This window comes from Tamandua tetradactyla, chromosome 16, assembly GCF_023851605.1.
Source record: "Tamandua tetradactyla isolate mTamTet1 chromosome 16, mTamTet1.pri, whole genome shotgun sequence".
Lineage (NCBI taxonomy): Eukaryota > Metazoa > Chordata > Mammalia > Pilosa > Myrmecophagidae > Tamandua > Tamandua tetradactyla.
The window spans coordinates 55,255,972-55,282,654 of NC_135342.1; the positions used below are offsets into that span (position 1 = coordinate 55,255,972).

At 35.0% G+C, this 26,683-nt stretch overlaps 1 protein-coding gene and 1 long non-coding RNA gene across 3 annotated transcripts in view; one reads left to right on the forward strand and one right to left on the reverse strand.

Moving 5' to 3' along the window:
• Positions 1-26,683, reverse strand: part of CDH8 (cadherin 8) — a 347,818-nt gene that overhangs the window by 58,132 nt on the left and 263,003 nt on the right. Inside the window, exons 8-9 of one of the 2 annotated variants that reach the window (XM_077132617.1) lie at positions 19,394-19,515; positions 6,448-6,565 (exon numbers count right to left, since the gene is read on the reverse strand). In XM_077132617.1, coding sequence (XP_076988732.1) covers positions 6,448-6,565; positions 19,394-19,515 — 240 coding nt within the window. The remainder of the gene's footprint in view (positions 1-6,447; positions 6,566-19,393; positions 19,516-26,683) is intronic. The other variant, XM_077132616.1, reaches the window with a different exon arrangement.
• On the forward strand, positions 14,001-14,563 carry LOC143659540 (uncharacterized). The gene is made up of 2 exons (XR_013163599.1): positions 14,001-14,091; positions 14,454-14,563. It is a non-coding gene; the product is annotated as an uncharacterized LOC143659540 (long non-coding RNA).

Consider the following 26,683-nt stretch of genomic DNA (forward strand, 5'->3'; position numbering starts at 1 on the left):
TCAACTAGCAAGTTGAAAGTTGGGGGTTGCCATTCTATGAGAAAACTGAGTTTCATTTTGACAAATGAGAACAGAAAAAAATAAGAGAGAATTCATATACAAAACAAGATCCTCCATGAATCCTGCAGCTATTTTGTTGGCTGGTAAGTAATTTGTAGTCCTCTTCTTTTCCTATATGCTCCTTCTTTTCTTCCCCCATTCCTATTTCTTCTTCTTCTCCTCCTCCTCCTCCTCCTTCTCCTCCTCCTCCTCCTCCTCCTCCTCCTCCTCCTCCTCCTCCTCCTCCTCCTCCTCCTCCTCCTCCTCCTCCTTCTTCTTTTTGTTATATTATAATACCCTCTAGACTGCAACACATTGCTGAGCAGATTTCTTGCAATATCTTTCAGTAAGGGACATTATTTTCCCAAATCCCAGTGAGGCCACTTACAAAATTACTGCACAATGTTAAAAATATCTGCAGAGTTAAAGCTGCAAAGAGATCTGGTTGAGAATGATAAGCAAGAAGAGATGTAATATGACCTGGGAAGTTATAGACTAAAGGGTTCATATAGAGAGGATCTTATTCCTATAAGTGCTGGGATTTTCTACGTACCAGACATTGTGCAAAGAACTGTCTTAGCCCTAGGTTACACATATCCATTACAGCACACCTATGAGGTAGGTGGATACTGTTCACACACTGTTACAGATGAGGAAACTGAGATTTAAATAATGTGTCGGCAATCACTGTGTGCCTACAAGTAGTGTTTGTGAGGAAATATGCCACAAGGAGTAGGACAATCAATTGAGTTAGAAACTCCTAAACAAAGCATGAATTATACTCTAAGTAGGTAAACATGCCATAGACATTGTGATAACACATGACACATTGATTCCGCTTCTCTAGTCAGCAACTACATTATTCAAATAAATTTTCACAATTAAGTCTTAAGAATGAGGTTCTTATTTTGGTCAATAAAGAGATACCAAGACCAACCAACCGAACCAAACAAAACAAAATAATAAACTATTTAGTGTCATTAGTTACACTGGCTCTCTCTGGTCTTTATTTAATCACAAATAAGCTATAGGTGGTGGCACGCTCTTCTTTAGCAACCTCTGCAAAGTTGACACACTATGTCTTTCCTTCCTACAGGTTCCTTTAGAAAGTAGGTCTTTATTTTCTTTATTTCATTTCTCTAAATATATGATTCAAATATTTCCAATGCAAAACATGAAGAATCCCATTTCATCTGACTGCTTTCTGGTAATTCCAATAACATTTTTGCCTATAGTATGCAGGCTGGAGAAAAACAGTTTTCTATAAATCTCAAGTTTCTTGCAAATAAGATATTTCAGTATCTGAAAGAGATGCATTTATTTTCCCTGTCTTCTTACAATCTATTGTTGGATGTTTTTCATTTTCACATTTGGAATGGAAAATAACGCTAAGATATGGTGAGCAAAATGTCTTTTATTTTACAAATTCATTCAACTGGAAGATGGAGAAACCACTGACTGGTCCAATTAGAAAATGGATAGTGCTATGATTGGTGAGTACATGCGATATGAATGGCTCATCATATATTTTTTTTTACCTTTGTCTCTACCTTTATCAGTTTTGAAGGTTACTTTCCTATTCTGGCAGAAAGAGGATTCTCATATATTCAAAAAATCTCTCAAGTGTGTAAAAAATGAGACATCTAATTTCTATCTTGTTTTGTTTGTTTAATTATGAATTAGTTGGCTGAATATTTCATTAAGACCCATCTATGTGAGAGAAGAGAAAGATGACGATAACTTTGAGTTTAAAGACATTGCTACAAGTTACTTAGGAAATTCCAAATACTGACACCATCTCCTTTAAATAGCTAATTAAATAGGAGGGTCATTTCTCCATCAATTATGAATCAAACATATTGGATATCTCCAAATGTTAACTGAGTTCTGATGGGATGGAATTTGTAAATCATAATGCTATCAGTGGAGACACATCAGCTATAGACCATTTTAATATTCGTATCACTAAGGAAAAATTCTATATATGATTATACCTTTTGTTCTATTTTTCATGGTTCTTAACAGTATCTTTAAAATAAATATTGTGTACTTTTTGGATATTGTGATTACTTTTGTGTGGTTTCATCATTAACGGGCTCAAAGAACAACCTACTATCTATCTATCTATCTATCTATCTATCTATCTATCTATCTATCTACTATCTATCTAATTTTAAATTTGACATACTATAACCTAATTGTCTCTATATATTTAAAAGAAATAAAATGTTTTTTTCACTGTGTCTTCGAGATGTCAAAACAATAGTAGTCTATGGAGCAAAATCCATGAATTTCTGATCTAGGATAAGGGAAATGGTGTATATATCTCACATTTCTAGCTCAAAGGCCTGCAGGTTCATGATTTATTCTAAGGAGAATGTGTTGAATATGTGGGTCTTAAGCAAAGAGTCACAATGAGTTGGAGGAGGATTGAGGGGAGGGGAGTTAGCAAAGGGGAAGCCCCAGGAATCAGTGCCTCCACCAGAACAAACTATTAAACAGGCAGGAGCTCTCTGAGCCAACTCTTTGGGAATTCAAGTCCAGTGGAACACTGTGCAGGGAAGAGTGGGAGAAAGAAACTAGTAATTCCAGAAAACACCAGTAAGTGCTCTTTCTGTGCAGTGCTTACCATTACGCAGCCCCCACTTTTACAACAGGTTTGGCCCCTGGTGCAATAAAAGGGCCATAAAAATCTACTTTCTCAACATGTGGCGCAGTCTCGGGCCAATTGCTGATGTGGCTTTTGATTAGTTACTTTGGATCAGTGGTGGTCCAGCTTTGTGTGTGGTCATTCTTCCAACTCACAAAGATTGCAGAAGAGACTTACAAACAAGACACTTCTTCACAGCTGTAGAAGAGAATGGAAGGGTTGAATTTGCTGGGAAAATCAAGATAGAACAGTGTTTGGGGAGCCCCAGAAGAAGCTCTTGGTGTGCCCCTCACTTATCCTCTCTCCAGGGCAGTTTAGGGCAAGCTGGCACTCCTTTTTGGGTCCCTGGCTTTATTCTGGCTGAGAAAGACTGACTTGGGAAATTCCTCTTTAGCATGCCCCCTCCCAGAATTTTTCATCCAGGGTAAAGCAGCTAGAGACAAGGAAAGAAGTATTAGGAACAACTGAAGCAGATAGCCTGAGGCAAAGAATGAGTGGCTTTAAGTCTGGCAATGGAACACCTGGGGGAGAGAGAAGATCTGTCCCCTGGAAAATAGAAGGAACATTCAAGCTCCTATAAGGAGAGGAGCTCCTAAGGCCACTAGCAAGCATAAAGCTAGGACAAGACCCAGGCATAGAAAATACAAGGAGGACTGCACTAAGCATTCACTTGGGCAGACTTTCCTGATATGAGAGCTGGCACACCAAAAAAAATCACTGTGATATTTCCAACTGGTTATAGACCAAAGAAACAGAATTCTCAGGGAATAAATCCCAGAGTTAATATTTTAAAACATTAAAATATACAGTGCACAACAAAAGATTACAAAATAAACAGAACAAAAGTAAGAACTGATGGCCTATCCAAAGGAAGAGGATAAAAATCCCAAAAGCATAAATGAAGAAGCCCAGACTGTGGACATATCAGATAAAATATTTAAAGAAATTATTTTTGATATGCTTAACGAAATGAAGGAAAATACAAATACATTTTTAAGAGTTATGAAAAAAGGTAGGAGGAATGGTGTATGTGTGTATTATTGAAGTCAGCTTGGTGCCAAATCAAATATGATTGTTACATATTTAGGATGATAAATATTAGCCCCATGCTAACTATAAAGAAAATACATAAAAAATGCATCCAGATAGAAAGGAAAAGGTACTCAACATGGCACTATACAACAAAAATCACATAATTAACAAGTAGGCATCAACAGAAGAATTGAGGGTCAAAAACGGCACAAGTCTTCCACAGATTAAATAGCAAAATGTCAGAAGAGAGTCATTCATTATCAGTATTGACTTCAAATGTAAATGCTTGAAGCTCTCCAGTCATATGCAGAGATTGGCAGAATGCATAAAAAACATGACCCAATTATATGCTGTCCACAAGAGACTCAGCTTAAATTCAAAGACATAAGTAAGTTGAAAGTAAAAGGATGGGAAAAACGAATACCCAGCAAATAGTAACCAAATGAGAGTCGGGGTAGCTATACTATCAGTTAAAATAGAATTAAAACATAAAACAGTTACAAGGGCAGAGAAAGTCATTATATATTGATAAAGGGTTCAATTCAACAAGAAGATGTAGCAATTATAAATATATATGTACCTAACAGCAGAGCCACAAAATAATGAAGTAAATACTGTCAATCTGAAGGGAGGAATTGACAGTTCTATACTAATAGTGAGACACTTTAATACATCACCTTCAGTAACAAATAGAACTTCTAGACAGAAGATCAACAAGAAATAGAAGTCTTGAATGATACTCTAAATCAAGTAGACCTAATAGCATATATAGAAAGCTTCACCCAAAAGCAACCCAATACACATTCCTCAAAAATGTACATGGATCATTCTTAAGGATATGTCATATCTGTGCTGGTTTGAAATTTTCCTGTACACCATTTTCTAGTTTCAAAATAAAAATTAATCCACATGACTTTAAACATTCTAGTACAGGGTGTGTTGAAATGGGTGAGGAGATCAATGGGGCAGAAGGGGTTTCCCAAGAATACAACACTGTCTACTTTATAATTTCACAAATTAGAGAAAATACATGTGCAATTAGTATGAAATTCATTCACTGAAGGACTAAATTCTCCTCTTTAGAAGTATTAAGGTATAATAAATATGGTACAAAACCACATTTCCCCTGATACACGATAATACCTTTTCACTCATTAAACATATGTTTATATACAGTTTCCATAGGTCACACCCATAACTGGCATATTTTGTGGTATGTACAAGAAATACCAGGGAGTTCCTGAGCTTTGGTTTAGGAAAATATTGTTTCAAGTGATATTTTTTAATGTAGGGCATGTTGTATGCTAAAGTAATGACTGATGCTTATCAGCACCCATGCAAAATAATCATGGGCCATCCCGTAAACACAAACTTTCAGTTCAGTTTGGGATTTTCAAAGGTACTTTCATCTTAGATATATTCATGTGACTTTCATTAAAAAAGAAATCTCACCAATGTTAATAGAGTAACAAAGACAATGTATTTGGATTAGGCTTCCTAATTCGTGATGGCTAATAAATGAGTACTCCCCCATTGTGGAGAAAGATCAAATTTTGGCACCTTAGTGTTTATAACAGTCAAAATCAGCAGAATGAATTATATATATATATATATATATATGTATATGTATATATATGTATGTATCTGTGTGTATACGTACATATGCACATAACAACTTTCCTATTTCCTTTTATCAAAGCATCCCAAAAAACTAAGTAGCATTATTTTTCAAGTTAAGCCCATAATTTATTTAACAAGAGTCATGAAATGTTTTTTATTTTATTTCATAAAGAAATGTTTATCAAAATTCACTTTCTCCTTTGAGTAGAGCAGATGATCCAGAGAGTTGTCATGAACCGAATTTTTCTCTTCTAACTGAATATAGTTTTTATATAGGCTATTCAGAAATCTAAATCAATCCCTATAGTAATGCTTGCAGACAGCTTGAGACAACACATTTATCTGAATATTATTCTAAAATAGCTATAACTAAATATATCTGGCCAAAATAAGCATTAAAAAAACTTGTTAAATATATAGAAGCTTAGGGAAGAAAATATATAGATGATATAAACTTTAAAAGAAAATGATCAATGACCTTCATATGTTGTAGACAATAGTTAAGGGAAATTGTTAGTCCACGTTTGGTCTTTAGGATATAATGAAATGGATTAAATATTCTCCGTAACTGAAAGACTTAATAAAATTAGCTCATATTAGCTCCAAAATAATACTGATAAAGAGTGTCCTTCAAGAAGGTTTTTCTGTTCTAATTACTATTGTCAAAGTTGGTTCAGGCTTAAAACAAATACCTCTAATGTGTATCCACAAATCAGGCAAAATTAGAATAGTCTTTCCCTAAAGACTCTGTAAACATTCAATTAAAACTTAACAACTGCAAATTGTGAGCCAGTTCCTCCTCTAACAGATATCTCAGTTTCTAAGAATTCCTGTAACTTTCACATGGTTAAATCCTTCTCTTCAATTTTTAAAGTAAGGTGATTGAGGCATTTCCCGGGATAAAAGTAATTTTCACATTAATGGCTTTCTTATCTATTGTTTCAATATTGGAAAGGTAGAAGTGATGTAATTACCATGTCATTCAGCAGATAAACTGAATTTCAACAGCTCATGGGTGAACAAAAATAATTTTAAGTCACATTAGGAAATTATATGCTATTTTTCAATTTATGCTCTACCCTGTTTCACAAAGCTAACATATTTACCTTCATTTTTCTTGATGGTGAAATTTGGATTGTTGGCCATTTCTGGAAGGAGACTGTATAAGAAATAATGTCCATTTTTGGGATCATCCTTGTCCATGGCACTCACTGTTTGAATGACCTGTAATATAAAACTTGACGTCAGCATTTCTGATGACATCAGAAGGCTTGTACTGCCTTTAGAATCTGAGTGATACCCTCTCATCGTCTGATTTTGTAGTACTAAGGCCACTTTTTCAGCTTTCTAAGTTGTCCTGGATGGTTTGTGACAAGAACAATGAGACACATTCATCACTTTAAAATCTCAGCTTTGATAAATAGGCGAAAAGTAAGCTCATTACCCTTTCTGTCCTTTTGGTGTCTGCAAATTTTAGTGTATTTGAAAATTTTTCTGAGCAATTACAGATTTCTTTTCAATTTGAGTATATAGGTACACTTAAAATGAGTTTTGAAATTGGTACAAAGTGATTACAGTGTGGCTCTTGGGAGGATATTGAAGGCAATGGACTTAAATCTTCAATCTTCACAACTCTTTTTTCATTTTCCTCATCAGATTATAAGTGTTTGCCAAATAAAGTGCTCCACAGAACACTTGCAACAAACCTCTCTGTCAAGTTGCATCTGTTCCACCCCCCCCCCCCAGTAATGAATGCTGTTTTTAAAGCTAGCGGATAACGCATGCAAAAATGCTTTGGAGTGTATCCTGAGACGAATAAATTATAGGGATTAGAAGAATTACCACTGTGTCGAGAGCTGTTTGGTAGTACAGACATGTGGAATTGGCATGGTTGAGCATTCTTGTTTCATTACAAAGTTGCAGTAACTTACTGTTAAGTTACTTCTTGGGATGTCAGGGAATTGTCTTAATAATTCATATTTATGATTGTATGATATTAATTGCTTCAATATGAAAACTAGCCCACAAATAATGTAGTAAAAAATTTATCTTATGTTTATATTGTCAATAACGACAACATAATTTTTACAAAAAAGTGCCTCTGGAAACTAGCATTAATAGATTTCCCATAAAAAATAGTAAGAGGGAAATGCCTTCAATTTTATGAAATGGAGATGATGACATGATGGTTTCTCTTATATTATGGCTGTTTGAACGATTAGGTTCCACTCAAATTTGTCACTTTCAATATGAAAGGAAAACAATGGCACACTTATTTTTATGAAAGGGAATCCATTGCTTTGTAATTTGTAAGAATCACGTTGCAGAAAACTTTTATCATCTATAAGTTTTGCGATGAAATGAGCACATGCCTTGTATTAAGCAATGCCGTAAGGTTATTGAGTGCAAACAGAGTCTATTCCTACCTTAGAGGTGTTCTGCTTTCGTTAAGGACAGTATTCAATGCCTTATAACTAGATATCGTTGTACTTAGCTTGATTGACAGGATACACAATATACACAATATAACTCATGTAGACATTAAGAAGATGAATTCTGGAATCATTTGGCTGCAAAGAAGTCAGTTTTGCCCTTACTCATTGTGTACATTGAGGGAATTACTTAATTCTTTCTGAAATTCAGTTTCTTTATGTGCCCAAAATACCACTAGAAAGAGTACATTTTCCCATAGAGTTTTTTTTTTTGATTACTGAGGAGGTAATACATGCAAATTTAGGTGTCTAGTAAATGTTCCGTACATGTTAATCGAATCATCATTATTATTACTGCTTTTATTAGGGTCACTACCATTTGTTTATGATGTAGCACTTTCATAAGTTTAACAGCTTTGATCTTACCCCTACATGGATCCAACCTGACCAGATTTTTTTTAAATGGCATTGTACTCAGACTATCCAAACATCCAAAATATTTGCCTTGTTCATTTATGTACAGGGAGAGGCCCAGAGGTTACACTTTGGTTGAAGTAAACACAAATGAGAGTGCAAATGGTTAACTGTTCTGTTGAAAGCTCACATGTACAAATAACATAAAAAAATATTAGTTGACCACTTTCCCCTAGGGACAACTGTCCTAGGTTTTCCTTGTAGAAAATCAAAGGAATGACCGTCTTTGCCAAGAGCCTTATTTGAGGTAGTTACTTAGGATAGAGAGGGGAAAAAAGTTAAACGTGAGTAGGTTTAACAACCTCTTCCCCTATGTCCATATCTTGTATCGATAGGACTTCTATTCTCAAGCACAACTATTGAAGTGACTCTCGAAGTCTGTGAATGCATGTGAAGTAGGAGGCAAACAATGGGAAGATACTTTTGGTTTCCAGGGTAGAAATCAGTCTTATAATTAAATTCATTCCTGTAGCATACTTTGTGGATAGATCTCTCATAAGTAATACCCTTTATAATATTTCACTATAATCTGTCTTAAAAAGGCTCATGGATTGTGACTAGTGTATTCAGTTTGGAGTTACCTGATTAGCTAAGTTACCATCACCAATCAAAAGTTGCAATCGTTTAGTTCATGCATCTGAAAAGCTTATAGTGAATATGTTTTTTCCACCATTTACTTAAGCCAAGAGCTTGTTAGGCATGAAATTACTCCAGCCTCATCCCAGTACTACCACATCAGGGGCTTAGCAATCAGCATTTTAAACTGCTCTTTGCTTAATTCCAATGCACCCTCAAGTCTGAAAACCTCTCTTTTGAGTTTAGGGAAAAGATTGATATTCACCACTCCCTCATTATTATTTATTAGAGCAGTTTACTTTGTCAAGTTCAAGTCAAGTTCAAGGCATGATGTGTTGGGGAAAAAGTGATTGAAATTGTGAATCTTTAAATCTTTTTCCAAATATCCCATGAGCTAGCTCTGGTTAAGACTTTGGTTTAGTCCATGTTTGACACTTCATTTTATTTCAATGTAAATGGTCACTGCCTGGGCATTTTATCTAAAAGAAGATTCCCAGTAGACAGGATGAAGGATTTTATGCCATTAAAATTCATTAAGATACCTATATTAATAAGGCTGGAATTTTCCTTGATGTAATAACACCTGAATAAACTTGACTTTAAATTGTAGAAGAAAAAGAGGAACAGATTTATTCAATGAAGTGTATCTCTACAGAAGCAGATTTTAAAGGCAAACTGAGTGGACAGAAAATGGAAACTGCACTTATTTAACACTGTGAACTACTAAGACCTCAGTTGAATTTTTAAACAATTGGACAACGGTTTCATGGAAAAGACAATTTTGGAGAGGTCACAGATTTTTTGATGTATATCCCTGTCTTTTATTTTAAATACCTTCCTTTCTACTGTAAAGCTCGGATGCAACTGAGAAATCCAATGTTTGATAATTCATTGTGGATCAATTTCATAGGAAGCTGAGGCAAAATGTATCTCACTATGAGAAAAACAAAGCATATTTAGGGTGTTAGAATCAATTCCAGGGCCATACCTGGATTTCTATGGGACCAGACACAGTTCTGTCTCTTAAGACTACTGATTTGAAATTCAAGAAGCTTCCTAAGACATGAAACTTGGAAAACTATTTTGAGTATTGTGGGACCAGATCATAATTATGATTGATTTTTAAAATGATCTATCATTGATCAATAATTACAAACCTAAAACAGATTGTTCTCATTAATAGAGTTTATTAAGTTTTATTTTGGACTATTTTACATGAATTCAAAAATATTTCATAGAAGTAAGCTATTATTATAATTAACGACTGAAAATGCAAGCAGCCAGCAAACAAATATATTTCTGAGCATGTAGACTATTAAAAAGCATAGAGATATCATGGTAGCCATTAGAATATTTCCTATGATTTCTTATATATAAACCATTGGCTTGTTCTTGAGTTTCAAGCACGATCAATTATGTGTGTTTCTGTCTGTTTGTTTGTTTGATGTTTAACCACACTGATATTAGCAGAGTTTCTAATACATGGTGTTTATTTATTAAGTACTGGCTGAATGAATGAATTGATACATATGTGAATGATGCCAAGGGCTTTATTTGCATTATCACTAATCCTCACATAACCTTGAAATGTAGGTATTTAGAGATTTGTCAGCACCCTATTGCATAAAAGATATTATGAATAATCTCCGATCCCAGATACATCTGATTAGAAACTCCCTGTCTCCTACCCCCAAAATGTCTCAGGCTGTTGAGAAATTTGGGTTGGTATGCATACCTTTGTATGTGCATTTAAGTTAGTTTGGGTTTAGACGGTCATTATTTTGGAGAGTAATTAATGATTAGTTCACCTATCCCTGCTGCTCATGCACCTTGCTTTATGAATACGAAGGTTCCTTTTTGATTCTGAAAGACATGCACAACAAAATGAACCTTCAGAAGTTCTTTCTCTCTGAGTGTGGACAAGCTGAGAGCACTCTATTAGTTTAATCTTTGGAATGATACATCACTTCTCTTGGAAAAACTCAGCAATGATAGCCAAAATAATATTTGCAATCGAAGCACACTGTCAGTTTCTCAGGCAAAACTAAATCATTCTTTTCTAGAAAGTCCTTCTGTCATGATGCGAGTTGGAAGGATAAATGAAGGGGATAAATGAGTGGGTGGAGTAAAAAGAGTTGTAGAGATAAGAGCACAAGTTTGGTTTTCTATATATCCCCCTACCTAATATGAGGAAATTTCATAGATTTTATCATGTTATGAACGACACACAACCACATAAAACAAAAACAAAATAGGTTAAGAATATTTCCTTAAAAGAGGAGTCCTTGAAAATAGAAATTATGCCTATAGGACAAATCATTGAGGAAGGGGGAAAAGTAAGTATTTAAAAAATTGTACACAAATCCACACAATTATTAATAATTATTTATAGTTGTTTAAAAAGCTGAACAATACTATTCAAATAAAACCACAGATTGTACCCTTTCAAAGTGTGCTATCTAGGTATTTTTGATAATTTACATGGCATTACAATCTCTACTGAAATATTTTTCCTAAACGTGTAGATTGCTTTCCCACAGCACCATTTTTTTCATAATGCACCCTTATCTTTAAAAAGTATTAGTTGACTGTTCAGAGCACATAACTTAGAAGTCTGACTATAGAAATGCTAAAGGAGGATATAGGCATAATTCTATATACCTGTTTCAAACACTAAGTGAAGTCATCAGACTTCTTGGAAGATATTTAGTGCTTGTGAGTTTCTAAGTCTCCAGTAGAGCTTAAGGGGTTTTCTTCAGTAAGGCTTTTGACTAGCCTTAGCCTTTTTGAAACATAGGCAAAGTGTAAAATAATATAAAGCAAGGGCTCTTGAAGAATATACATATACAAAGTTTGCATTTACCAGGTCCAGAAGGACCTTAATTTTTTTGCTGGGCACTGCATGTCTCACATGTACAGAGCTGAAATTAACATTAAAAAAGAACACTACTCTACATTTTGCCCTGCTCTAAAATTCCTTTGGTAGCAAACTATCATTAGTAGGGTAAGATCCACAGTTTTCATTACAGCTTAGTGGAAGCCCAAACCCCTTTACAGTCTTACTTTCTTCCCCTCCCTGTATTAATCCCCCACTCTATTATACTTAGGAATATATCATGATGCCTCCTTGAAGTTATAAACATTGCTTTTTGGGTCAAGAATGTGTCCTTTTGCTTTAACCCTCTGGAGCAAGAGTCCCCCAGCTAGGTCCCCTTACCACTAGCTCTCTCTATTTTTTTTTTTCCTGAGGGAGATTTGAAAGATTTTTTAATTAATTATGTTTGGTAAATATTTAATACCATATATCCATCTTGGAGTTTATGTATTTATAAAGACAAGTAAATCTTATAGTTGAAACAATAAAGGATAACATTGTTTAACTTTGTTTAATTCAGTGCTTCCCAACTTTATTAGGTAAAAATGACACACACACATACACTACATGTACTCACACCATGTATTAACATGCTGAAATTCAAGTTTTTGTCAGAAATCCCCTTTGAGAAATGCTGGTCTTGAAAACTCCATCTAAGGTGACAGGTTTTCTCAAGCTCTGTGTGAAGGTGGTGTGTTCACCTACCTTCATGGTTCACCTAACTTGGGCTTGAACTGCAACCATTTGCCTCTCTGACCTTTCAATGATGTAGCATCTCCCTTTGATACCAGGTCTCACCAAATTTATGTCATTATTCCAAAGCCTAGGCCTAAACCTCCTATCTAAAATAATTTAATTTTATTTAAAAGGACGTGGTCAGAAATATGGCTTCCCTGAACACATGGAGACAAGCAAACCAATACCCACCTTTCTTATACCCTACATTCTTAATCAGTAACTTGAACAGAAAGCAAAGAGAATACATCAGTGTATGTAACAGCCCAAGATTTTCATAACATCTTCCACACCATTTTCTCCAAGGATCAACAATCCCAATTAGATTAGGTACCAGGATAAAACCTGTGGAATTGATAATCATGTAAGATGCTCAGCCAAATCATACAGAGGGTGCAAGTATGACTTGGAAAAATATTTAGATGGGATGTACTCTTATAAGTTGATTCCAGTGATTTTGAAAGAAAAATTATGTTAACCCACAAATGTACTTGGGGAGGAATGAAGTATGGGCCTTTTCATTCACCCTTGACAAATTAAACACTGAGAAGTATCAGTGGAAAAGTTATTTCAGTATGGGGCAATAGTGGATCTATTAAGAATTATTGATAGCGTGTTGCTCCAAATAATAAAACTCATAAAAATATAATACTAAAAATGACAATAAAACCACAAAAACAATTTTATTAAATTATATTTTGCTTTTAAGACTATGAGGCTGATTAAAATATATGCTACTAACTACTACAGTTATTTATTGAATATATTGGTGTATCTCTGTTTTTTATCATCTACTTATTCTTATCTATCCATCTCTCTCTCTCCATGTATCTATCTATCTGAATATATGAGAGAGTAAACCAAGAGAGGTTGTGACTCAAGGTGAAGAACCTAGTAAATGCTAGAACTGTGACTCAAACTTAGATTGTCATAGCTCCAATCCCTTCAACTATGCTTTTTTTCCCCCCTCTGCATTCCCCTCTGTCAAGTTATACCCTAAAACTCATACTTCTGCTGATGACCCTCTTTAAAGGGGCTTTTTACATATGATCTTTTGAAAAATAGCTTTGTGTATTCCACTAATTTACCATCTTCTTAATCTACCCCAAATTAAATGGAAATAATATTTTATGCATTTTGTTGCTGCCATCAATTTCATCTCAGTTTTAAAATCATTCCTGTCTTCTTCTTATGTATGCAGATAGATTCTGAAAGATGCCTGCTGGTAAGAAAGTTAATTTTAAATCTCTCATATTTATTGTTTTCATGAGTTATAAAATGTCCTAATTTCATTTTATTATTTCACATTCATTATAAAAAGACCAACCCCCCAAATAAATAAAGGAATAGACACATTTATCACTGATGTATGTCAAGGGATAATTATTTTTACTTTTCTTATTAAGCTTTGATTCTTTACATTTAAGTTCTCATGAAATGTTTTTTAATTAATTATGTCTTATTGATCACAATAGTTAATATTTTCTCCTTAAAAATGCTCAATCAATCAAAATCTTATTCTCCTGACTACTTTTCTAAGAGGCGTGTCACAAAGGCTGTTGAATTCCAAAGCATTGTGAGGTCCTGGAAAGAGCAAGGATTTGAAGACTTTGAGAACTGACCTTGAAACTTATCTTTGCTACTTTTCATAGACTGAGGTAAGATGCTTACTCTGCTTCAGTCACTGCTGCTAAACCTATAAAATATGGTTGCTTGTACAAACTCCTAGAACGATGATGTTGATTACATGCTGGGTCTTTCTTTATAATCTAATTTATTTAGGCATGCAGCGTTCTCAATCTCTTTTCTGCAACTCTATTGCCACAATCTTGGATTAGACTACCATTATCTTTTTCTGTTACAGGCTTTTAAATGATTTCCTGCTTAATCTTGTGTGTGTGTGTGCACAGACTTTATTTGAACATATAACTCGTTTTGTTTCAATCTCATTTGTGCTCATTCTGCTCTATCCACAGATGTCTTCGATTGTTCTAATAAACCCATGTCTTTCTTTCTTCAGGGTCCTTGCTTTGGATTGTCCTGCTACTTCGAAGGCTCTTGCTTCCACAACTTACATGCCTGCCCCTTCTCATTTTTTCATATCCAGCTTAAATAAAAACACTACATAGAGTAGATCCTGTTTTGCCTTTTACTTTCTCTATTTGCTTTAGTATTTTGTTCAGCCCATTTTTCAGAATGTAAAATGATAATATTTATTCATCTTTCTTTATTTTTTTACAATCACTCTTACGCATCAAGCTCCATAAGAAAGGACATGTTTTCCTTTAACATCATTTCCCCAGATTTTATTACAGTGCTCAGCACCTTGTAGATGCACAATAAATGCTGTCCAATAAGTGAATGAATGAATTTCATCTGAAGAGGTTAGCTTGCATGCTGCCTATCTGTGAGTAAAATAGGGGTTTCCATGGTGATATCTGAGAAACTAATTTTCAAAATACTCCTTTCTGAATGGAATGAATTAGAAACATGCTTCTAAAATTTCAAGAATATCCACTATGTGTCAAATATTGGCTCAAGATATATATATATATGAACCAGAAGAGCACGGCAATCATCTATATATACAGTGATGATAAACTTCCAACTATATAGTATTCGGTCAGATACAAAAAAGTAGGATTAAAATAATTTTAATAATCAAATTAATGAAAAATAGCACTTCTTAACCAGTATAGATAGTAATAAGGGTTAAATTATATTCCACTAAATTTAGTAATAGTAACTGAAGCTCTTTCCTGAAGGAAAAAAGTGAAGGAATCTGTTACCTAATTAATTCTCAAGCATTAAATAATCTTTGAGACAAAACAAGGAATTTTGACTTATACCGAGAAATGCATTTTCAGTTCAATTCCTGCATCAATGAGCCATCTGAAGCAACTTGCCTTAATTCTGTATGCATTATAAGGAATAGGCTAGCATCTGAAATAAAATCCTAGAAATATTCCCATAAGGAGGTAACATGGAGTGTTCTGTGTTGTCCTGCTAGTTAGAAGGCCCTTGCTTCCACACCTTGCATGCCCTCCCCTTCTCATTTTTTCACATATGGGGGCCCTCTGGTCAACACTGGTTCCTAAAGTTCTATATTTATCTTTCATACTTAGTTCTAAGTGTGGCATTATCAAGCATATGAAGGTAAGATACTGGTTTCTCCACATCTGCTACCTGTTTTTCCATCCAGCCAGCCAGGTTAACAGTCTCTTTAGACATTACATGGTTTATCATCAGTTGATTCCCTTTCAGCATTTGAGAGTTATTCCCTGTCTCTGGTGGAATTTATCCTATATTAAGAGGTTTTTTCATCGAGGTTGTTCTATTTCTTCCCATCTCTTCAGCCTCCTTCATTTAGAAAGGATTTGAGGGATTTCTCTTGAATCTATCATTTTTAATTCTCCTAAATGTTTCCCAGAGAGTAAACTACAATAGGGTAAAATTCTGATGTTTAAGGTATAATTTGCCAGTGAAAGTCCAGTGCCTTGCCAACAAATTGTAACACATGGTTAGCACTCAATGAATATTTATTGACTGACAAAAACCTAACTGCCGAATGGGCAATGGTGGCTCAGTGGCAGAATTCTCATCTGCTGTGCTAGAGAGCTGGATTCTATTCCCAGAACCTGCCCATGCAAAAAAAAAAAAAAAAAAAAAAAACAGAAGAAAGAGCCCTAACTGCCTGTCAGACACATGAGTTATCAGACATATATTTTGGCTTTGAATTTTGGAATCCTGAGTATACACTCTCATTTTTTTTCTGACCATTAATAAGTATAAAGTTTCCACTTTAGTCATCTTGTTAAACTAAGGTCCAGGTAATCTGTAGATGACCACATCACACTATTTTTTTAATTAGAATCTGACGATGTACATGCATCATCTTATATCCTTTGACCTAAGATATATCACCATATTACAAGTTGATTATTTAAAAGCTGGATTATTTTTAAAGATACTAGTCAAAAGGCATTCATGTTTATTTTGAATCATATGGATTATGAGCTATTTCTTTCTGTAGTGGTGGTTGTCAATCTCTTTAAGGAACAAATCCAAAGGAATTCTTGCCTTTAATTTAAGTGTCATGAGAGCATGGGTGGAGTATATTTAATTTCCAATTCTACTTTCAAAGTTGAGCTATGTCTTTGTATTGCAGACTACAGATAAATATCTAGATGAGAGAAAAGTGACCCATCTTCCTTTTCTTTTTTTTGATTCTGATTGTGTTTAGATGAACCCACATAAGTGGAATAGAGTCTAGCACAAAAGAATTGACCCTTTTGGTGTTAATTTTTATTTTGTGTGATATTTTAAAAATCCCTTTTCAGAGGTTCTCTTTGTTTAGCCAGTTTATTAAAAATGGGCATTTTAATGGCCTGTCCTTGATTATTGCAAATGGCCTACAGCTGCAGCACTTCCTAGCAAGCTGGTCCTCTTAGGGAGTTCAATCACTACCCTACCTTCCAGGTAAACCAGACATTTCAGAGTCACTTATACTCCTTCTCTGAGGCTGTTGAAAGCAGACATCGAATAGTGAAAACTATTCAGATAAGTATGAATTTATTGCTAATTCAGCTTTTGACATGTAGGGTTTCATGAGCATTTGATCACCTGATAATGAATATTATAACTTCAAAGTGAGTCAGCCATAAGTCTTATTGGGGATGATTGAAAGTGTATGAACACTGAGCTCATATAGGTGGCCACTATTTAGGGTGGATAACAAATATGAATTTTGGAAAAAATCAAATAGAAAATGAGATAGTTGAGTCATTATAAGTGATGAAGGAATGATGCAGTAGATTAAGTAAGAGTTCTTAGTAATGCGAAAGATTAAAACAATTCAGGAATGTTGTTTGAACAACTGCATCAATCACTCAGCCATATGTCTAAAAGTGATGCTGAAAGTCAAAGATATGTTCCTTTCGTATAAATGATGAACTTTAACAAACATGCTTAAACAGATTCATTTGTGGATAAGATGGTGCAGCAGACACACAAACAACATAAATTTTTTCTTCATGGAACAAGTCATTCTTTTTGATTTGCAAAAACATATAACAAAGGATCAATTTTTTATTATGATCTTGCATATGGAATGTGATGAAACAAAGCAATTTTTTTGACAATTGAAAGAATTGCTAAGGAATCATTACAACCTTGGAAGCAGTCAAAATCCACAAAGTAAACCTGCAGATTCCTGAAGCTCTTCATGAAGGAGCATGTATGCCAATATCACAAGTGAAACCAATGTTGAATTTTTGAAATATCAATGTTATTGATCCTCTGAAATTGCATGATGAATTCTCCATAAATAATGAAAATTTATTTAAATTCTAGAGCATTTGAGAGATTTTTTGTTCTCTCAAATGATTTACTTATAAAGTCCGTGATATGTTACATTGGCCTGACAATAATCTGGCACACAGAGCCATATCTGTGAAATTGATCTGCCACATTTTGATTAAATCTCTTTGATAACTCAATGCATCAAGTTATCTAAATTATATTTAATCCCAAATATTTAATAAATCCAATCCTATTCAAAGGATCACATATGATACTCAAAAAATATGATGGAAGGAATGCCGTACGATGAGATTAAGAAATAGTTTAACTAATGTTAGAATATTAGGACAAAAATGTATCACTAGCTGAATTGTTTTGAAGAAAACAACACTTTATTTTTCATTTATAATGCCTAGATGCTTTAAATAATTAACCATTTTTAAAATTGTAACTTTAGCTTGCCTTTATGTGTGCATGTGTCTTATTTTTACAGGTGGAAACAATGATAATCTTTCAAATATAAAATAGTTGTCTAGGAAAAATGCCCACTGTTTTATGGGTGGTTAATACATTGATTTTCGTAGCGATTAAATAAAAGCATGATACTACAGTGCTATTCCTTTCTTTAGGGGGAAAAATCTGATTCTTGTCAGGTAAGCTGCTTGCAAATAGTAAGTTTAATTCCTAACACCCACATGAGGCACAAGAATAGTTGGATTAACAACTCCAGTGTCATGCTGTCAGCTGCTGTTTATTTAAATTAAAATGTCACCATCCAGAAATAAATTAGGAAGTTGAAAATGATAAATTTCTTAAACATACAGCACTTTAGCACCTTGTTAAAAGAAATCCGTTACATTGGTGTTTTTGTAGAACTTTACATAGACTCCATTTTTGACATTCAACGTATAGCAGGTCTTTGTTTTGTTCTTGATTGTTTTCTTTCTCTTTTTCTCCTCCTCTTCTTCCCTGCCACATCCCTCTCCCCCCCTCTTTGTTATGCTGACCTGTGCTCTCTCCCTCCCTCTCTTCCCTCTCTATTTCTCTTTATTTTCCCTTCCTCACCCCCCCTCCCTCCCCCTTTCTTCTTTGACCCTACATATGTTATATGACAGCAGGTTTCTAAAAAGCTGCATGGATACAGAATTATAAGGTGATTTGTTTACATGTCTAAAGCATGTTGTTTTACCTTATTTACATTTATCTAACTAGACCTACATTTTTACAGATTTCAATATTCACTTCCTACAACTTCCTATAAACCACTTGTCTACTATTAGGCTTTACTATTAAGTGTTATGACACAGATATCCCTCCTCATGAGCTTTTCTCTTGCTTTCTGTCATTGAAGTAAAAATTTAGGCCATATCCTTCTGAGATCTCCCCTAAAATGACCTGTATTGTGAGATGTTTTAGGGTAGCGATTTGGCTCTTGGTTCATGGCACATCAGGTTGTTCTACATCAGGAATGATTTGGTCAAAGTAGGAATTTAACATCTGAGGAAGGAAAGCATTCCCTCTTTGCTTCCTTTTGGATGTGTTCCTTGACTGCTACTTTGCAGTTAATAATGATGCAAATGCTCACAATAATGCAGGTTAATCAAATATGAGACAGTTGTATACAAACATATTCAGCATTAACAACATGGAGATATTTACTTGGCCGGGTTTTCCATTTTCACATAAAAATGCCTCATATTCGGATGCGAATTCAGGGGCGTTGTCATTGACATCCAGCACTTTAATAGCAACAGGTACTCGAGATATCTGACTGTGGTTCCCTATGGGAAGGAAAAAATAACATCAGCATCGAGGGTATTTCATTTTGAACGTGCAACTCAACTTTCTTCTAGAAAGCATGTGTGTCTGTTTCCACTTCCCTTAGTTAGGGGGATTTCAGCATGGTGATTATGGAATCTGACCACTTAAAAAGGAAAAATAGTAAGTGTTTGAATGCTTAAAAAGGCACAAATTCACATTGCAAACAAGTTGCTAGAGCCTAGCTTGATAAAGACCATCTCCGAATAAATTAAAAGACGTTTCCTGATGAAACTGGCTTTATTTTTATATTTTTATAAAATCCACTATATAAGATATAAATGCTGTATGTAACATAGCTCTATCTCTTTGGTTATCTTGGGTAGAACATAGCTCATTTTTCACTATTAGTTATGTAGACAAATGTTAAACATTAACACTGAAAACCCAGCCAATATCATGTGTCAAATTTGTTATTGAGGAAGTCGTTAAAATGTTAAAATGGATAACGTATCATATCTTTTTAAATATATTTATTCAATTAAAATTTACCTTGGAATCTTGTTGGATAGGATAAACCCAGGTCATTTTAATATTTTCATCTTTTATTTTATTTTAATATTTCCATCTGTGTGAAGAGATAATATTCTAATCTTTGCAGGTTAATGTAAATAGCAGAGATCTCAACACTAATCTTTAATCTTTAAGAGTGTGTGTATATAAGAATGTGTTTCTAAATAGAAGATCTGATCAATGAATATATTGCTGAAGACTGGCTGGGGCCGTGTTATGATTTTCATTTGTAATAAATGCAATAAAATTTGATTCTGACTGTACCATGTAATAATCATTTGATCCCTTGTATATTATACAGAATGCATTGGAGATGGCGAATTATTTGTTTGTGTTTGTGTGGAACTGAATATTTATAAGCAAGCCAAGAGGGGAAAAATATTTGACTTTTGAATAAAAACAAACAGATGTGTTTAATATATCAAACTCCTCTTTTTGATAACTGATTAAATCCAAACCTCAAAAATCTTCAAATATTTTAAAAATATATGAAAGTACTTCTAAAACACATATCAAATAATCATAACCATGCTATAAATTCATAGTTAACACCCATAGCTATGCTTAAAGATTTATAATTTAGTTAGCTATCATGGCTACTCTCCAATATTCTACTTTGGTTAAACACAGATGGATAAGTACTGTCCTGTAGAATTTCCACCATGCAAGTAATGGAATGAAACCTTATTTCCCATGTATGAAATGGATGGCCTCAAATATGTTATCTAATACTCCCTTTTCGCTTCACTATCTTATTTCTACTTCATAGATTCATTCTTCATTCACAGAGGAAAAATGTACCTTCTTAGTTATGATGATAGGGAAAAGTAAAAAGAAAAAAAAGTAAATGGTTAACGCATGACACTCACGCAAGGAACTTACATTTTATGCTTTATCTTATTCAAAAAACACTGCAAAATTTATATTTTACATAAAGTGGCATTACACTTAAGGTTTTGTATGTGTTTACATCTCTTCCTCAGCCTGAATGAGGTGAATTGCAACTCCTGGAGAGTGGAAAGGGTAAAGTGCTTGCACGAACAGATCTAATCTAGTGTCTTTTATCACCAGGGCGGCTATCACAAATACCACACAATATTTGCGTTATTTGGATTACTGGATTAACATCAAACATTTGTGTTCTCAAGTTTTGAAAACTACAAGTTCAAAATCAACATGTCAGTTAGACCAGGCTTTCTTCGGAGCTGGTAGTTTTGGTGATGGCAGTTCTCTGAAATGTTGTGATTTCTTTCTCTCTCTTTGTGTCTGCTCTCCTATTTTCTGTTGACTCTGGTTTCTTCCTGTTTCTGGTTTCTATAACTAACTGCATTCTGAATGTCCTTTTTTTACGTTTCCAGCGATATGGATTTTGTTCTACCCTGATTCAGCTTTAATAATATCTTCAAATGGTCCTACTTACAAATAGGTTTACACATACACAGGTGCACGGGTGAAGATTTGAACATGTATTTTGTGGACTAACTGATTTGCTCCCCCAATAGTCCATCCTCTGGATTCCAAAAAGATATGTCTTTCCTACATTCCTCTTTGTCTGTAGATTTGTGTATCCTAGAAAGGAAGTTCTCTGCCTCCAAAATGCAGTGGAAGGACAGACATAAGGAAGACTCCCATTCCAGTGAGGATACATTGTAAGGGCAACAGGGATCACAGGTCCCAAACACGTCTGAAATCCAGCAGGACAAACTCCATTAACTTCCAAGGTCTAAGAGCCTGTGGATCAATGTCTTGACCTCCAGGCCTGTTAAAACAACAGCCCCACTCTTTCCATGTGCTGGGGCAGTGGCTATATTTCCTCGGAGCCTGGGTCCTACCTTCTCTGAGGCCAGGTTCTCCCAAAACCTGAGTCACTGGCCCCACATTCTCCAAGCATTGTGATGGGGACATACTCCTCTCAACGTTAGGATAAAAGGCTACCTCATCCAAATTCCAGGTTGGGAGACTCTCTTTCTCTTCAACCAAGGAGATCTCTTTCATTCAGATCTCTGATTTCATGGTTTTACCATTGAAATCACTTTTCTTTCATTTCATCTCATCTCTTTCCTTTTTTTTGTCCATGGGCAGGCACTGGGAATTGAACCTGTGTCTCTGGCATGGCAGGTGAGAACTCTGCCTGCTGAGCCACTGTGGCCTGCTTTTTAATCAAAGCTGGCAGTACTTCAAAATGCCATGCATAAGACAGGCAATGCATACAAAATTCTCAAGACCTTGTCAGCTTTGCGTGTCATTCATAGGGGTCCAACTCATCCATCAAAGAAATTTTCTCCTGATCCTTCCTAGATAACTGTATTTCCAATCTTGACTTCTTCTGAGATGCCTGACTGGATCTATGACTCATATATCTAATCTCCTTAGCAAAGGATGGATCAGTAACACAATAGGGTGGAACCCTGTTCTTTGGGGACTCTCTTTGTGAGAGTCTAGGGAGAACCCTTAAAGAGCCACTTTTGGTCCTAGTCTCAAAACATCCTCTCTGGATAGACTGTAAATTTTCCAAATAATCAATTGCTGGATCTTTTGTGCTTAGCAAAGATAAACAAGGCTACACCTTCAATACTTAGCTTAGAAATTTCCTCAGCTAAATATCCAAGCTCATCTCCTACAACTTCTGCCCTCCATTTAATATCAGAACATAATTTCACCAAATTCTCTGCCACTTTAAAACTTCCCAATATCACATTCATCATATCCTTCTAACACCTCACCAGAAACACCTTTAAAATCCATAGTACCACCAATATTCTCCTAATGAAAATTTATGTATTTATTAAGACAATATAAACTTTCTCTATCATTCTCATTTCTGAACGCTCACTAGAAATACCTTCACTCTCCAGATTTCTAAGGACAGTCTCTTCAAAGCCATCTCAGCTTTTTCTTCCAACTGCCTAAAAATTCTTCCAGCCTCTACACTTTACTCAATTCCAAAGCCACTTCCACATTTTTACATATTTGTAATAGCTGCACCCCACTTTCCAGTGTCAAAACTGTCTCAGTTTTCTAGGACTGGAAAGACAAATACTACACAGTGAGTTGGCTTAAACAACAGATATTTATTTTTTTTACAGTTTTGCAAGCTAGAAGTTCAAAATCAAGACGTTGTCAAGGCCATGCTTTCTCCTGGGGTTAGTAATGTTTTGCAATGGGAGTCTTGGGACATAGATTGGTTTATATCTCTCCTTGTATCTGTTCTTCTGGTTTCTGCTGACTTTGACTTCTTCCTTTTTCTCATTTCTACTCCTTACTGTGCCTGCATTTTCTGTCTTTATAAAGCCTCCCATAATATGAATTAAGGCTCATTCTAACTCAGTTTGGCCCATCTTAGCTAATAACATCTTCAAATGGTCCTATTTGCAAATGGGTTCATATCCACAGGAGCACAGATTAAGATTTAAACATGATTTTTGTGGAACTTCCAACATCTGGAACCCCAACTTTGCTACTTGCTACCTAGATGATACTAAAAAAAATTAATTAGCCTCTTTTTTTTTTTGCTGAGAAAACTGAAACTCAAGAGCTTACAGAATTATTATAATAAATATTATTTGAGAAAAATATTCAACATATTTAAATAGTCCTGGCATAAGGACATTTTAGCCTTTGCCTTTTGTTAATTGTCAACATCATAATCATCACAAAAACTGAATATATACTATATCCGATTGTGTTAGTTAGATTCAGTTGTCAACTTGGCCAGGTAAGCATACCTAGTCTTGTTGCCGTGGACATGGACCAATGGTACGTGAACCTCATCTGTTGCTCATTACATCTGCAGTCGGCTAGGAGGCATGTCTGCTGCAATGAGTGACGTTTGACTTAATTGGCTGGTGCTTAAATGAGAGAGCGCAGCGTAGCACAGCTTAAGCAGCTTAGCATTCCTCATCTCAGCACTTGCAGCTCAGCCCAGGCTTTTGGAGATGCAGAAAGAAGTCACCCCGGGGAAAGTTTTTGGAACCCAGGGGCCTGGAGAGAAGACCAGCAGAAACCATCCTGTGCCTTCCACGTAAGAAAGAACCTCAGTGGAAAGTTAACTGCCTTTCCTCTGAAGAACTAACAAAATAAATCCCTTTTTATTAAAAGCCAATCCATCTCTGGTGTGTTGCATTCTGGCAGCTAGCAAACTAGAACACTGATACAACATGTTTCAAGTAACTATATCTCATCTAACCCTCACTAAAGAGATATGAGGTAGGTAACATAATTCCCATGCTTTAAATGTAAAGACTGAGAACACTGAAGGTTTATATGCCTTTACTAAAGTTACTCCGTTAAAAATTAATTCTAAGGTGCTGCTTTACACTTCCAAATAAGAGCCATATTCTTAACATAGCATGGAGAATGTCCAAAAGAAAAAAAAAACAAAAACACATATATATATACTTGTTTGTTTTTCTTTCAGCTAACTGATCACTATAATCTCTTCAAGAAAATGTGTAGTTTTCTCATAAATATTTATCTCAAAATTTACCCTTCTTTGAATGTTTACTCTAAATTTCAAACATCAAGTTGGATTTTTCTAATAGGTTGTATTACCATTAATATTTACAGAATTGCAGTCATATTTTACAATCCTCCCTGAGAAATTTAATTTCCATATTTTTCCTCATAGTACTATTTAACCCAAGCACAGTCCCTTTGATTGTTTTTCTTTTGTACTCCCTACATTTCACCTTCAAGAACCATTGGCTTGTCTTTCATTCTTTCCATTCCACATCACTAGCACTGCAACACTTCAACTGCTGTTTTTGCTTCAATCTCTATAAATATTCAATTAATAAATACCCTTCATGAACAAAAATAATAAGCTACCAGCGTGGAATGTGGAGTAAATAATAGATGCTTAGTCTTAGAAAACCAAAAGCACAAAGGAAAGCTATCTTTCCCTTTTTACAGTATTTTACACCTTCTTCAATGAAGGAAATGCTGATCTTATTGAATCAGATGGACTGACAGTGGCTCATTGGGCAGAGTTTATAACTTATATACTATGTCTTCTTTCTCTCTCATGCCTTGTGCACATCTATACACATACACAATCCCAAACATACTCACATACGCACATACGCACATACAATCCCAAACATGCAAACATGCACACAGATAGTTTTTCTTATCATTTGGACTAAAAAATTAAGCTAGTGCCAAAGGCCATGCTCTTATTTTCTCTCCTTTTATCTTGCTGCAATAAAGTGCATTTATCTCTTAGGCCTATGTTGGCAATCAGGTGGGAAAACTCAAGCACAGAAGATAGAGAAGCTTCATGAGATTCTTTTCAGGAGCAACTTTCAAAGTTAAGCAGTATATCTTTTCTCATAACTATGTGCTGGGACAAGATATTATTTATATACTTCATAGTCCTGAGCAATGGTCTATCTAATGATTTTTTGTTAGAACAATGTGATGTTGAGAAATTATCACTTGTCTCTGATAGAAGATGGTGAATTCACAAGAATGATCTTCCAATTGTTATCTTTCATATGTCTCGATATCGCTACAAACAGATAATCTGCTTTAAATGTAACTGACAATGGACATTTAGTAAATGATTTTATTTTCCTTGACTTGACCTTTGAAAAGTTCAGAGCTAAATTAGGAACCCACTGTATTGGTGACAAAGAATCTCACGGTGTTCACTTTACATTCTATGTTTACTCTCAAATTCAACTTATTTTTCTGCATGTTTTAAGAGGTACCCTAATTTACTTAATTAATGTGTTCTTAATTATTTGCATTGAGTATGTCTCTAGGTTCTTTTTGCTAATTTGGTGTTTTAAAGTCTATCACCTTCAAAAATTAAAAGAAAACTGAACAGTTTACTCTGGCATTGAGAAGTGATGTGCTAATGCAGTATGCTCAGACTGCTGAAATTTCTGTATCCTTGATAGTGTCTAAAATACTCTGAGTAGTAAGTCTTAACAATGATTTAATCTCTTCCCCTATAGCTTTTGAATTTTGTGTTAACTTTCCAGATCCGATTGCAACCACATGTCTTTTAAAGGCTGTTTTAAAGCATATTTCAGTATTTTTTAACTTCTGCATAAGGAACTCTGTGAAACTACCCCATATAGAAACTAGTGAAATTGTCAAAAAATTTTAAATACAATATGTTGCATTCACTTGATATAGGTGCAGCCTAGCGCACAGGGCTCTCTTTCCTCCAGCAGTTTTAGGGTTATCTTTACTCTCTGGAAAGGCAAGAAGTCAGCATTTCTCATCCTCCTCCTAGTTATCTGTTTCTGAAGCTAAATTCTGGGTGAGTGCAGCTAAGATGTGTGACACCCTTTTTCCACCCAGCTTGTAATTATTGGATGAAAGCTATATTGTGAGTACAGTGGTGATAAAAATACTGAGTCTTGATCACCTTTTCCTTGGCTTGTAAGTTGGAGGATCCACCCTAGGAGTGCTAAGCAGAGACAGCTGGGCCTGCTACCCTCTCCTTTCACTGAGCCATCAGCTCTGAAAGCGGGGATGTCACTCAAAGAGAAGTGCAGCTTTGCCTCCACCCACAGCTCCAGAGCCATGGTTCAGAGTTATTTCTGAGGTGTAGAAGCAGGTTATACAAAAGAGAGCTTTGAATCTTTTTCAACAAATGACAGAGAA